Here is a 15,747-nt window from a genome sequence, read left to right on the forward strand (position 1 = left end):
AGCACTAAAGATGTCAAACACAAAGTAATCAAAGCGCCTGGACAGTCTTCTCACCATCCATTTCTGCCTTAAAAAACTGGATGAGGGACTGCATGAACGACTGGATCCATTTGTCCATGATGTTGTCACTCTGCTTTGCAGTGTTCTCATTATACAAAAACTGAATGCTGTCCTCCTGGGCACAATCATACACAAAGACAAGCATTGCCACACAGCAGCACAACAGGAACAAAGCATTTCAAAAGTACCATTCATAGGTTACAGAAATGAAAAGCAATGTAATAGCGAGGCAAGTAGAAGTAACTAGTTAAGGTCCAATACCGAATTGCATCTTCAGGATAAAGAGTATGCAGCTAGTGTTTTTTTTTTTTTTTTAATCTTACGAGGGTGGTTTTTTTTAAACTATAATAATAAAGTCACACACAAATGCATTGTTGCATGCTAAACAACATGATAGGGACTAATTACTGCACCTTTTTACAATATTATTTCATGCTATTAAACAAAGGTAATTACCATTCTGTACCAACGAGAACTGAATTTATTACGCCGAGATTGCGACGCAATCAAACTGGTCTGTGTTTTTAAAACCTGGGAGTGGAGGCTCTAAAGGATGAGTTCTGGGAGTGTTTGGAGAGAAGTGACATTTTGTGATATTCATTAAGCAGTCGTACCTTTTGTAACCTTTGCACATTCTGGACCAGGAAGCGATAGGCATTGTACCACGGTAGGAAGACATCCTTCAACACATCTCGCACGCCCTCTTCTTTGAAACGCAGGTTTTCCGCTCTCACGACTGGGGAGTTGATGAGGTACAATCTGTAATGAGATGGATGGTAAAAACTCAGCAAGTTCCAGCAATTTATACAGAGCTTTTCTTCTTTATCAAAAAAGACACTTTTATAGCCTCTTTAATCAAACACATTGATTAGGAGTTGTGCCGACACGCACACTCAATATAGACTTGCCGTTTAATACCGTAAAGTTGAGTATGTTAATCAAAGGCATTTAGCCCAAAAGAGTGACAGCAGTACTAAATTTGGTGCTTTGGTATGGCATTGTAATTCTCCGTCCGCAACATCAATGTCTGCCGGAGTCAAATTCCTTGTGTGTTGTTACATATTGGCCATTAAAGCTGATTCTGAAGTGAAAAATTTAAGGGGGTATTTCCTTTCTATACGCACTGTACTTCAGTTATGACATGTACATGGTCTATTTGCACTCAATGAATCTATATAAATTCATCCATCCAGATGACCTTAGGTACAGAGACAGAAACTGTGTGGAGTGTGACCACTACGCGTTTCCAAGAGCACAACATCTGTTTAATACAAACAATAAGGAGGTGAATAGAAAAGCCTTATTTTGGGGGGAGAAATGGGAACGTCTCAGACACCTATCGATGCTATTAACTTGAGTTAGAGTAGATCTCTTGAGTTTTGAAAGATAGAAACTAATCATTAACTTCAAATAAACTAGGAATGTCATTCCTTAAAGGACATGCAGGAGTTGTGGTGTCAAACGCATCAGAGTTAAATTTGTAGTAGTAATAAGGCTCGAAGTGAAATGTCTTCCCGCACCACCATGAATACTTAACTGTGCAGATGCTTCCAGGGTGCACAATATGTATCAGATATTATTGAGAGAAACAAGCACACATTGGTAAAAAAGTAAGAGATGAGCTAAAATGAACAGATGTAATACAATAAAATTATACAGCAGTAATCAGCTGCTGCTATTTAGTTCCTTTTCAATCAATTATACTGTATGCAGACTACATAGTATGTATAGTTCGGAAAGCTGACTATTCTCACTCTTCCGTACATACAGTACAGTTTGCCAGTCATACTTTGCCATTTACTGACAGTTTTTTTTCCCTCTTGAGGACTATTAACCCCCGATCATGGCTCCTAAGAAGTCACACTAGATAAGTTCTTTCGGAAAAGAACTTCCAGGGGGAGAGTCACCCCCACCGAAAAGATTTGATACAGTAGTTGATAGTTTTGCATTGCTTATTTCTTGGGGACTTTAATAATTCTCTGTTGCATGAGCATTTCTGCATTTATTTTTTGTTTCAAAGAGTTCATTAACTCAAGTCATGAGTTAATGTTTTGGTATGTTACTTTTTGAAAAAAAAAAATGTGTTTGTTTTTCTTTTTTCCCCCTCATTATTGCTTGTTTAAAGTTAATAAAAAAAAAAAAAAGTCTACAAGGCTGGGAGCCAGGTCGCTACAGATACAGCAATGCACTCCCAGCCTAGCCTACTCTACTACTAAAGCATACATTTTAAGCAAAAAATAAATATATATGTTAAATTATTTTATTATATAAATCATTTAAAGTATACATTTATTTGGACTATCCAGTTTATTATCAGGGAAAGCTAAAAAAATGCTTTAAAAAGCCTAATTTTGTTGGGCTTGGAACACGTTATTTCTTTTTTCATGAAATGTAATGAGAAATATCGATTCGGATTTTGAACAAATCACTTCTTGAACCGCCCTCTGGAACAGATTGTGGTCGAGAACAGAGGTTGTACTGTATTATAAAACCAGACTTATTCCATTGCAGGGCGAATAAAGAGTGAATTAAATTTTATTTTATTTCAGAGAGAAACAAGAAGTTATATTTCTCTTCGCAACTCACTCTTCTGCCTGTGTATATGAACATATGGTAGAAGTGTATGGTACTTTATTCATTAGGCCATATGGCCACGGCACTTCTTTTGCTTAGGGCAGAAGAGGAATGTGCACGTTAGTATGCATGTAACATTTGTATGAGTGCGGGTGTATACAGTATGGAGAACTGTGACAGTTAGGAGTAGCTCATGATTTTTTCAAAACCATGCCAGCAAAAACATAAGGTAGGTTAACACACACACACACACACACACACACACACACACACACACACACACACACACACACAGAGCTATTCATGCTTCAGAAACGCACAATCACACTTGGTCACACTCAAGCACAAGAGCTGACCTGAGGGCATCGGCGCCGTAGCTCTGCACTATGAGGCCTGGATCCGGGTAGTTCTTCTTCCGCTTGCTCATCTTCTGTCCATCGCTGCGGGGTTAAGTTGGGCAAAGGCATTAATGTGCACACATATACACGTGTACACAAGCATGCATGCATAAAAATACTGTCCTTCTAAGTAACCGCGCACTTGGCATTCAAATTAGCAGAGCCCTTCCAGGTCAGCACGCCTATGAGCATGGTGCTGCGTTTACAGCCCAGGGCTGAGGAGGAAGAAGAGGAGGGGAGACACAACTGACTAGTAGCTCTACGGGGCTAAATGTCACAGCACAGATAATGCCATGATCTTAAACAGCAGCAGGTGAACATGCAGGGGGATGTACAAGAATTTAAGAATGTTGGCAAGAAAAGGAGGAGACTGAAGACTGACCTAGCAAGTACCAGGCCGTTAACGATGACATTTTTGAAGGGTGGTTTGCCAAATAGGGCTGTGGAGAGTACCAGCAGCGTGTAGAACCTACAGAGGGACACAAAAAAAGAAACTTTAAAACATTATGGAAAATTATTAAATCTTTCCACAAATTAAAACTAAACTCATAAAATCCGACTGAATTGGGGGAGTCACTGCTCACCATGTGTACACTTCTACTTTGGGATGACCAGACAGCGTATTGCTTTGCATTAGCATGACAACTGCTGACCATGAATCATTGGCAAAACATGGCTGCTAGAAGAAAGTACCGCCATATACAGCGGTGCCTCGAGATGTAAGGAGTCAATTGGTTTTTGCTTTGACTTGCAAGCACAAACTCGAGATATATGTGCTGTTAGGTGACTGGTGGCTCCATTCACTCCACAAAAAGAAGCAGATTATAGTTGTCAAGGCCTGACAGGTGGTCTCTACCCTACAAAATCTCTTGATATACCACTCCCCTGCTTCAGGTGCCTGTGGGGTTAACCTGCAAAAAAATGCTATTCAAAATTAGAAAGTTCCTTCTCAAATGAAGCCTTTATTAGCAAATGCACTCCTCAAACAAGTTATTTCGAGCCTTGCAAATGTGTATATAAGCGATTAAAAAGTAACTTTTCATTAATAAGTTTGCACACTATCACATTTTGATAGATGCACCAGCCTGAAACAGTAGGAGTGAAGTAGAAATCATGGGGCATTTATTTAAGTGGATGACTCATGGGATGAATTATTGAGACAGTGTCTTTTAGCGCAGAGGGAACTTTTTGAGGAAATACGGGATAAGAAAAGGAACCCCGTAGTCTTCCATATTTGCTATCACTAGCTATCTGTTAATGCTATCCTGTGTGCTCCAATGAGGTCAGGATGAGTGACTGGATCGGTGCCACACATGCAACAATGCCTCATTCCCATTCACTTACCAGCCCCTTGTCTGGTCAATGCCCTCAGCGATGAAGTCTGCCGGGAACGTGTCCTCAAATTCCTTCCTGTTTTCGAAGGGGTAGTGCACCTGGGCATAGGGCATGCTGCCGCTCTCAAACCAGCAATCAAACACCTCCGTGATCCTCCGTAGGACACCTTTGCCAGAGCGTGAGGGGATTGTCAGGTGGTCGATGCTGGGGAAGGGGCGGCGCAAGAGCCATGAAATTACAACTGATTTGCTTTTTTAGGCTGTTCAATGATAGAATTATCATGATTGCACCGTAAAGTTGTGTGCCAATATAGGGCTTTCTACTTAATCATTCACCTCTCCCGGTGCAGGTCAGTTACTTTGACTCCAGTGAGTTCCTCCAGTTCTCCAATGGAGCCGACACACACCACCTGATCAATACACATAGGGAATATTGAATAAAGGTTAAAAAAAATACAACAAAAAAAGTCCACACCAGCCACTGAAGTGGCTGCAGAAATTCAAGACAATTTTTTTTGAAAATAAAGTTAGATTTTTGTTTATTCATGGTGGCTTAATGAAGTTGTTATTTTTCAACTGAAAAAGTGACCACTACAATGATAATTGATTATTGCAAGCTAAGCAATGTATAGAAAAAGTGTGTGCGTGTGCGTGAATGACTGTGAGAGAGTGTGTTGGGGGGGCTGAATATAAATTCCCCTCCAAAAGGGGAGGACTGCAAAAAAGGTTTGGGAACCACTGCTGTAGTGTATTATACTGAGAGCATCTAATACATTACTTGAAATTAATAATTGGTTACATCCCAGGGCCATAACATACAATATTCCCATATGCTAAACCTAATCACTTATGAGTCAATTTAATTCAAAGTACTGGCTAACCTCAAAAAGTAAAGCAAGACGTCTATTAGAGAGGAATTATTTCAACTAGTTGCAGAAGTTGAATCCGCATAACTCCAATTGCTAGAAAACAGTTTGAAAAACGGCTCCCGGTTTCATTATCTTGAGCTAAAAATAGTGAAAATTAGTGAACTATAGTCCATGAAGATGTTCTAGGTCCTTTAAGAGAAGGGTTAGTTATTATCTTTGCAGGGGAAGACAACTAGTTCAGGGTGTACTTGCTTCCTGCCCCAAGATAGCTAGGTTAGGCGCCAACACTCCTGTGAGGATAAGAGGTTCAGATAATGGAAGGATGGATAAATGCAGGGGAAGATCTGTTTGTAAAACTTGTAAAGGCCAACTTTTTGATACAGCTCATGACGTTGTACTCAATGTTATGAGCAGCGAGCTAGGTCAGGATTTGCAGTGCATTTTATACTATTTATATATAAATCAATATACACTATAAAATTAGGCCCATGAGAACGAGCACAAGTTCAGAATAACTTCATTAAGTCTTCTCTGCAGAGAGTCTGCCTATAGGCTCTGCTCTACTTCTGGCAGCACAATGTATATAGCATGCCCTAAAGGCGCTGATAACCCCATCAAACACTAAGAGCGTAACATAAGAAACAAAATATAAGACACATGGGCCTAGAAGTGACAGAACCAAAACAATGGCAACTGGGGGAAGAAAATTATACTGACAACCACAAGGTAACTCTTTTTGAGTGTGCGAGTTTGCCAGTCTTAAGACTGGTACCAAGGAGTGTTCTGGAAAGAGTCACAGCGATATTTCCAGCAAGGAGGTCGGAAGGCGTCTGTCTTTCTGCCCAGGGACCAGCACTTCATTACAAAAAAAAAAAAAAAAAAACCTCCAACAACCCAATTGTGAGCGCTCTATTCAGTTCAATTAACTTGACACTGTCAGCTGGCATTGACTGTGATCAATGGTGCTACTTGCTTGAATGGCACCCTGTGCAAGACTCCCCTTAACTCTCGCAAAAGTGACCACAAGAGTGACAGCAACACTCAGACTTGTCCAAAGGGCGACTCCACTAGGGGCCAAAAAAAAAATAGGACGGGTGTTCCAATAAAACAACGATACAAAATAAGTGAAACTACTCAACAACAGAATGGCTTCAAAATAAAAACCCGCTTTAGAGTGATTCACTTGAAGCCCTGACCTCAACCCGATGGAGATGCTGATCAAGAGACATTGCGGGAATTTTCTTGGACTGCGTCAGCTTTGTAGAGAGGAATGGTCCTAAATTAACCCTGATCGTTGTTGCACATCTGCTGGGCAATTAGAAGAAACCTTTGGTTGAGGTTATAATTCCCAGAGGAGGGTCAACCAGTTATTAAATTCAAGGGTTGACTCACAATTTCCTTCTGTCCTGTTATTGTTTACATTACACTCAATAAAAATATCAAACGAGATAAATGTTTTGATGGTATTTTTTAAGCAGACTGTGTATTCTTGTGATTTCAATAAAGCTCACAATGCATTTAATAGTCAATTTATGCAGAAATTTAAAAACGGCTCAGATACATTTTCCACCCAGCATTATTTGGACAAAGGTGTGTAGTTTCACTTAATTTTATTTATTATTGAGCTATTTAGTTTTATGAAGCTGACAGTTCAAATCTGGGACACATTACATGATTACCTGAGAGAAAAATGGTTGTGAAATTAGAAAACCGAAGACAACTAGCTTCATACAATGAAACGTTTTCAACTTTGATGGTTGTACCGCATTTTTATTCATGTTCCTTGTAGTGTAACTTATTCTTTTCTCCAACTTCCATTATCTTCTTTGCTTTCCATCCCATCACTGTTTGCATTGTACTCCTCAGAAGTTACCCTCGCCGTTATGATGAGAAACCTCAACGCATTAGGTCCCTGTTTATATAAATGAATTATGCATGAGTTTAGTTTATGGAGGGACCCTATAATGGAGCCCGGGGGAAAGCGGACGGCATATAATATGCAGTCACGCTACGCATGAAACTAGGATCATCCAAAACCTAAATGACAATGCATATCATGCATGATAAAAAGCTGTACCTAGACTGAGCAATAAATAAAAAATACCAAGAGTGGATGCGCGTCCAAAGTTGTGCAAATTCCTGCATTTAACTGTTAGTGCCTTGTCATGGTCAGTGCCTGCTGATTTTTTTTATTCATTTCGTCTTATCTTGCGTTCTCCTGACCTCCTCATAGTCATCGCTGACCCACATGGGGATCGGTGTGCCCCAGTAACGGTTCCTAGAAATGGCCCAGTCACGCGCATCCCTCAGCCAGTTGCCAAAGCGCTTCTCACGCACGAAATCTGGAACCCTGCAAGACATTGAGGATATGATGAGTGTTTTGGCTGTTCTTTTGTTTTCTTTTGCACAACAGGGTAACAATCCCAATAGTAGATTTTTTGACACACAATTTAAAAGAGGTTTTTGGCAACATTTTGTCCCCTGTGGATGTTTTTGTCTAGACGGCCCAGGTAATGAGGTCATGCAAACAAAGGCAATTATTCCAGCACCAATTTATGCCACAATGGAATTGAGGCAATCTTAAAGGGAAAAAGATATATCAAGATATATATATTGAACAGTGTACATATAAAGCCAACGAGATTGGGGAACAGTACCAAAAATTTGACCACTGTCTCTTTATTCTGTGATCCTGGTCCAGCTTCAATTTGATCGACTTTCAAAACAATCTTGCCCATTAAGATCCATTCAATTTCAAATAATTATTTCCATTGTGAACACTCTTGCCATTTTTCTTTCATAAATATACAGGCAATGATTACAATGGATTCAGCACAAGCGTGTGGCAGCTAGCTAATAATAGGATAGCTAGAAACTGAGAGTGAAAAAAAGCAAATGTTACTCCAGAGGTGCTCAATGTGTTGAGGTCAACTAGGTCTCCAGAAGTGTAGTAATATGGTGGGTGATATGACAGTTAAAACAACCTCACATTCCCACTGAGGCTGTTGTTGCCCTATCAGTGCTTTGTTAAACCCTTATAGAGCTCGTGCACCAAAGTCACGTGACTGGCCATATTGCCAGTCTAGCAAAGCATTGTTCAATGCTAAGTCGGATGGAGGCGACACGAAAATATGCCTTATAGGACGATGCCCAGTCTGATACCCTTAGACATTTAGAAGGTGAAAATAAACAAAGGTACGTGGAAAAATTAGATAAAGTCGGCATAGAGGACCCGTATTTAATGGTGAAGTCGATGTTTTCGCCAATAAGAAATTGGACTGTTAATTCGCTTCCGCTTGTCTTGGACAACTGGATTTACACATGTATCTGGTAAGTCGTCAAGATTTACACGGAAGTGTTTGAAAGTGTAGAAAAGTCTGTACGCATACAAATACTTTGTTACTGGATCTGTTCTCAATCAAGAATAAATCCCACATAGTGATGGAGCCACTCAGATTTTTTCACTACAAATACCAATATTTAAATAAATGACCCATGGTTTTACACAAACTCGCATTCATTAACTATGATTGGGAAAAAAAGAGAGGGCGGAGTCATCTCCACGGAACCTACACAGAAGCCATTGTGGCCACACTTAACCTCCGTAAACCTCTGCGACAGACTTTTTTTTAATACGCATTGTTCTCAAATGAGCCAATTTGCCATTATAAATACTTGTTGGTAATTTGAGATTGAGAAGAATAATTCCTACCTGAAATGAAACAATTGCTACACAGGTGTGTGTATATTATGTTGGGCACCATCCACCATGTTTAATTGCCGAAATCCATCGATATTTTCTGGTCTTTTCAGCTGGTATTCCAGAAAATGACCTCTCAGAATATCGGTCTCGTCTGTTGTGACAACCAACAGCACAACAGGTCTCGGGTATTGTAAATATTCTCCTCCGGTTCAATGTCTCCCACAATGTCGAGCAGCTCTGTTTGACCGGCAATATGGCGCCGTGAAAATGGTGACGTGACGTGCACGAGCTCTATACACTGCCAGCTAAAAACATCTTCCCTGACTCACTGTTCAGTATAAACAGCACAGACACAGAATTGGGTGAATTAGATCAAACATTCCACAATTACTGTGTCAGAGCTGAAACAGTGCAGGAAATGCTGGCAAGACAGGTGTCAATCTTTTCACTCCACACTAAGACGCTGTCGGTGCATCATTAGGCATGTAATCTAATCTGATTGTGGGATGCTCTGTTGCTGTGTGGAAGCACTCCTAAATTGTAAAAGCCTTTACATACTCTACTTAGCACACTGTATGTAATGAGTCACTCACCGACCCGTTCATTAAACATGTGCTCGACACAGCACCGAGACGCAGAGGCTGGTGGCGAACGAGGTGGGCGCACTGAAAACGACCTGTTCTGGTTTGGTATTTAAAGTGACCTGCGTCCATGCTGATGACTCACATAGAGACTGTTTCTGGGTCACTCAAAGGTCACTGCTGCAAGTGCAAATTTTAACTTTCACTTTTGTTTTGAGAAGAGCTATTGCTGTCATGCTGCCAGCTGAAGGAGCCGACTCTATACCAAAATGGTATGTTCCAAATTTGCTGACAAAAGATCAGTGTGAACAATGAAAATCTGGCATTCAACTCTCCCTCCAACCATCACATGATCAATGTGCTTCATATCCCATGAGAATAAAGCTATAATGAAGATTTTCAATTTGAAACTATTATTTGACAGAGTATAGGAATGTTCCTTAAAATCCAAAAGAACGAACAACAAAAATAAATGCACTTCAAGTGATGTAGAAAAAATGGATTTATGAAGTGATGCACACAATGTTTAAAGGCAAACAAAAAGCAGAAATGCCAGCTAAAATGAAGCAATTCCCACCCTCAATTTTATGTAATTACTTATTTTATGTCCAAAGAGAAAATCTATTTTATTTTAGTGGGTATCTTTGGTGTTGTTGCTTTGAATGAAAAGGATATTTTATTTTGAATATTACAGTGTCACCCGTGGCATGACAACTTCAATAAATGGACCTTTGACTCATTGAAGAAATCATTTGTGGCCCTTGAAAATCTATATTTGATTACCTCTGGTATATACTGTAAAGTGGAAAAGTGAAATGGATCACCTTTGTAAACTTTCTCCAAACAGGTTACAAGCTTTACTCTCGCTCAGTGTTTTCTTTCTTTGCTGTGCAATTCAATGTTGCTCAGGACGAGATAGTGGTGGGGGTGGTACTTGTCTTCTATCCACCCACTAGGCAACGAGTTCATCAATTCCCATTTGTCGCTGGCTTGTCTATTGAGGCCTCTAATATATCAATTTAATGATTTTTTTTCCCCCTCGCTCTTCTTTTTCCCCCTTTACTGCTCACCAAGTCCCAGTACTCCTCTCCTCCTCTTGTTTCTCTTACTACACTTATGATATGAAGTGTCCGGTCTCATGCTAGAAGACTCAGAGGCTCTGGTCAGACAGGGGAAAATCTCAATCGGAGTGGAACCCCATGCAAGATATCACCTCATGGGGTCTCAATGATCCTTAGAAAGGTGAGGAATCAGCCCATGCCAACATGACAGGACTTGGTCAATGACCTGAAAAGAGCTGGGACCACCGTTTCCAAGGTGACTGTTGGTAAATACACTAAGACGTCATTGTTTGAAATCATGCATGGCACGGAAGGTTCCACCTGCTTAAACCAGCACATGTGAAGGCCTGTCTTAAGTTTGCCAATGACCACTTGGATGATACAGAAGAGTCATGGGAGAAGGTTTTGTGGTCAAATGAGACAAAAATTGAACTTTTTGGTCAAAATTCCAAAAACTGTGTTTGGAGGAAGACGAATGATGAGTTCCATCCCAAGAACACCATCCCTACTGTGAAGCATGGGGGTGGTAGGATCATGCTTTGGGGTGTTTTTCTCCACGTGGGACAGGACGACTGCACTGTATTAAGGAGAGAATGACCATGCCCATGTATTGTAAGATTTTGGGGAACAACAGTCAGAGCATTGAAGATGGGTCGTGGCTGGGTCTATCAACATGACAATGGCTCAAAGCACACAGCCAGGAAAACCAAGGAGTGGCTCCGTAAGAAGCATGTCAAGGTTCTGGCGTGGCCTTGTCAGTCTCCAGACCTGAACCCAATAGAAAATCTTTGGAGGGAGCTGAATCTCCGTTTTTCTCAATGACAGGCCAGAAACCTGTCTGATCTAGAGAAGATCTGTGTGGAGGAGCGGGCCAAAATCCCTCCTGCAGTGTGTGCAAACCTGGTGAACAACTACAGGAAAGGTTTGGCCTCTGTAATTGCAAACAAAGGCTACTGTACCAAATATTAACATTGGCTTTCTCAGGTGTTCAAATACTTATTTGCAGCTGTATCACACAAATAAATTGTTAAAAAAAAAAAAAAAAATCATACATTGGGATTTCTGGATTTTTCTTTTAGATTATCTCCCTCATAGTGGACATACACCTACGATGAAAATTTCAGACCCCTCAATGATTTCTAAGAGGAAGAACTTGGAATATAGCAGGGTGTTCAGATACTTATTTTCTTCACTGTAACTGAAGTGCCTCACAGTTGCCGATGTCCACCTCAAAAGTCATCAAATAGAGCATCGCTGGAGGCCTGGGATTTCAAGTCAAACGGTTGTTATATAATGTAAGGAGTAAGGTAAGGTGGCTGTAGAGTGTAGAACAATAGTGATTTTACATGGTTTATTTATTTGTATTTATTTCTTTTTAACAACTTATGCTTAATGTGGAGGAAAAAAAGGAAGCTGGACAAATAGGACAAACACATTGATCTGCCTCATCTATTTGTAATTATCTTCCACTGCTGTAGGGAATGTGTGGCCAAGCATGCTTGTACTGAAGACGATGAGCTCTCCTCAGAGTACTCGTTAGGTTGGTCATTGATTTACTCAGAAGAAGGTCCTAATAGATACTTAGCCCTTGCCTGCCCGCTGCACCAATGCGAGACAAGCCGAACAAATGACTGTAAGGATATTTTAACAAGCACGTCGCTTTCTGAAGGGCTTCTTTTTTTTTCTAGCCTCTGATCAACGAACACGAACGTGATCTGAAAGTACACTGAACCCGGGGAGGATTTTTCTTTTCATGAGGATGCTGATGAGCCGGCAATGCTCCCTGACAGACAATCTTGGCGGAATTAAAAATCTTCACGGGAGCAAAAGTGGTGTCTCTCATCAAAAAGCATCCTTTCAATTATTTAACAGGAGCTGGAGGAAAGTTTTAATTAGAAAGTTGCATAAGTGCATGTGTTTGAAGGCCTCCAGCGTGTCAGCTAAATTCATCATTATGGAAATTGTATTATTAACATATGGCATACTGTATACAGGTAGTATACCTCAAACCTTTTCAGCACAACACTGTGTTGCAGCTGTTTTGGTCGTCAACCTTTCTTACACCAGAATACCTTGTAAAAATGTAGTCTAACTTCCAAGTAATTTAGCTTCCATTTACTAAATGGAAATTCCGCCATTGGGTCTACAATTAAACTTCATTGTTCAGTACTGTAAAAAGAAAAAAAAAAACATCTGTTATGATGCAAAATTTTCCCAATATATATTCTTTACTGTAGTACATCAAATAAAAAAAATAATGAAAAAAAAAATCACCTGCTGCTTTCCAGCGCATATAAAAAGTGTTCCAGTGCTGTCAATTACTATAAAATTCACATGAAGAAGTGTGGATGCCGTGAAATTAAGTGTACCACCATTGCACCACAGGGAATGAATTTATCCTTTACAGTAGTGAGCGTCAGTCTCGGCCTTTGTGTGTGTGTGTGTGTGTGTGTGTGTGTTTGTGTGTCTCACCTTCCGACCGGCAAGTCATTCATCTCAGTTTGACAGTCCCATTACCAACAGCTCAGAAAAGAGCATTCGGATCACCCGGGGTAATACCACTTCGTCGGTGAGCCATCATGCAGACGTTTACTTCGACTCCACATTCCGCTATCGTGATTAGCATCGCGCACGATTTGTATTTTATTTCATTTACTGTTTGTCTATATAATAGTATGTGTTAAGTATTTTATGGGGGCTTCGTTGAGCTTATTTCTGTTGTGCAAAGGAGTGGTTATCATGACTAACTGGGTGGAGCAATGATATTAATAATTAAGTGTAAGTATCTTGTGCACGTGAGCGTTTCCATGCATGCTGTCATCCAGTTATTATAGTTTACAAATTATTGTTATTATTACACATCTAATTTGCACATGTATGTGCTTGATGAATTGTGCCGGGCCATGTGTGCCACAGCAGTGGAAGTGAACTGGAATATGCACCAAAGGACTCACACTAGCAAAACTTTGGTTGTCAGGGGCTTCAGCAAAGTGAAAGTACGCCGTTCAAATAACATCTTACCAGTAACATTGTCCATTGTTGTCCAGAAGCTTCTGCACCATGTGCTCCACACGGACAAACCAACTGGGCACGGCTTTGTAGATTAGGGGGGTGTCCGACCTGTGAGTAAATGAATGCGTTACAAGCAAATAAATAGACATGGGCAGCGGAAAATTGCCTGGCAGAGCTGCCAACATTTAGAAATTCAGTTCCTGAACAACCATCCATCTTCCATAACGCTCATCCAAATTTGTCTGAAAATCCACGTTTTAAACGTTTTCTCAAGAACATTTCCGCAAAACAGTTATTGGAGTGCACTATATTATGTAATCTGATAAAAAAAAAAAAACATTTCTGAACACTGTTGACATGCACAACATGATCATTACTCTATAATAATAATAGCAATAATTACATATCTATAATAATAACATTATCAAACTTGTAATGGCGGATCCAGTTGCACCCTGAAATAAAGTATATGAGATTTTGAAGTGCCATTGTCCAAAATATGTCTTAATTGGCCTTTACCAATTCTGTTTTCAATGTTCGTTTCAAAAAACAGTCTATTAAATCAGATTAATCAGATTTTATAAGTAATTTAAAATGCAGCATTTTATTTTGTAAACAAAAATAACATTGCTGGTAGATTGAATTGGAACTCTTGTGCATAGACAATTTAGAGATTTCTATTTTGTGAATCTATTGTATGGCTCATTTATCTTCTCTCTCTTTTTTATATTACTTATATTTCGTATAGCCACAATTAAGTAAATGTCGCCATTGTGTGGCTAATAAGGTATATCTCGAAGTATGGTTATGCAATGTTAATTTTAATATGTTTTTATGATGAATTCACTTTTGTGACTTCATGACATGATAGCTAGCAACTGGCATTACACCTTTTCTTTTCCTACCCATTCCTCATCCTCACTTTTTGATAATGTAAATGATAAACAATAAATAAAATAGTATGGCCCCAAGCAGCTTTTTTCCTCTTTTTTTGTTTACAATATCGTGTTTATTTTATTAAATTTACTCATGAAATGATCATCACAGCAGCTGTAGGGTATTGAATTTTTTTAATGTCCAGAAGAATCTGTACAGCCATTAGTCAACGTGAAAGTAATTTGTCAGACAAAATTCGGATGTTTTGAACTTTTCGCATCTCTGGGTTGAAAAGGGACAGGCGGTTATGTTTTTAAGCATTCATTTTTTTTTTAGTTAAATTCTTCTTATATACAATCGACAACTCAAGATGATGAGGGGTAACGGTGAAAGACTTTCATCTCTCCAGGCCTGCATCTACTTGTATCTTGACATCGTTGCATATGATGGGGGTTTAATTAATTGTATCGCTGCACAGAGACAAGCTAATGAATTGAAGTTCTGCTAATGTGGGACCTTGAAAGGTTATAATTGTGGTAGCACACTGACGAATTGATTCTGCGCTGAGACCGCAAACCATTATTGACCGTGCGGTACATTTGGACACCACTGACTGTTAAACTGTGCTGCAACTTCACAGGAGGGCTGCTGCTGATAAATAAAGCAGTATTTAATATGACCAGTGATTCCCATTATCGACAGTCAGTAGTTACAAGAAGTTGCATATTATTTTCAATATGCAAGTTGTCCACGTCTCACCTCCAGCAGAATGGGTAGTTATGTTTGAAAGTGCTGGCATTGACAAGGCGACCCTTCTCCTTCAGCCACTTGATGATATTCTTGTCAGCATCCTACAGTAACAACAGGATAACATATTTAAAATTAAATGCACCTATGTTAACCGAATGTGATTAACATGGATTCAGTACATGAGCAATAAAATCTTAAATAGGGTTGTTGTTTAGTTTAAAATGCTAACCTGACCCCCAGAGTCTTTAGAATGTAAACACCAGCTTGCGATAATGGTCAGTGAGGGGAATTTCACCGGCTACTGAGTGGCCCAAAATATTTTACTTAGGTCAGGCAAAGAACCAGTACTTTTAGTATTTAAAGTGGAAAATGTTATCTTTATTTAATATCTTCAGCTACCTCATACATCTCTTATATCATAAGGTTTTACAATAATGCTGATTAAAAAAGAAAAGAGCATAACACACCTGACGAGGTAGAAAACAGGATCAATAGGCTGCTTTAAATGCACTTGCTTCAATCTTTGTTA

The 15,747-nt window shown here is 39.6% G+C and overlaps 1 protein-coding gene across 1 annotated transcript in view; it reads right to left on the reverse strand.

Annotated features, from left to right (window-relative positions):
* iars1 (isoleucyl-tRNA synthetase 1) overlaps positions 1-15,747 on the reverse strand; it is a 58,020-nt gene that overhangs the window by 24,017 nt on the left and 18,256 nt on the right. Inside the window, exons 12-20 of the mRNA XM_061832565.1 lie at positions 15,228-15,319; positions 13,602-13,700; positions 7,459-7,585; positions 4,703-4,776; positions 4,377-4,571; positions 3,415-3,501; positions 2,991-3,074; positions 675-819; positions 55-175 (exon numbers count right to left, since the gene is read on the reverse strand). Coding sequence (XP_061688549.1) covers positions 55-175; positions 675-819; positions 2,991-3,074; positions 3,415-3,501; positions 4,377-4,571; positions 4,703-4,776; positions 7,459-7,585; positions 13,602-13,700; positions 15,228-15,319 — 1,024 coding nt within the window. The remainder of the gene's footprint in view (positions 1-54; positions 176-674; positions 820-2,990; positions 3,075-3,414; positions 3,502-4,376; positions 4,572-4,702; positions 4,777-7,458; positions 7,586-13,601; positions 13,701-15,227; positions 15,320-15,747) is intronic.

Source organism: Syngnathoides biaculeatus, chromosome 10, assembly GCF_019802595.1.
Source record: "Syngnathoides biaculeatus isolate LvHL_M chromosome 10, ASM1980259v1, whole genome shotgun sequence".
Classification (NCBI taxonomy): Eukaryota; Metazoa; Chordata; class Actinopteri; order Syngnathiformes; family Syngnathidae; genus Syngnathoides; species Syngnathoides biaculeatus.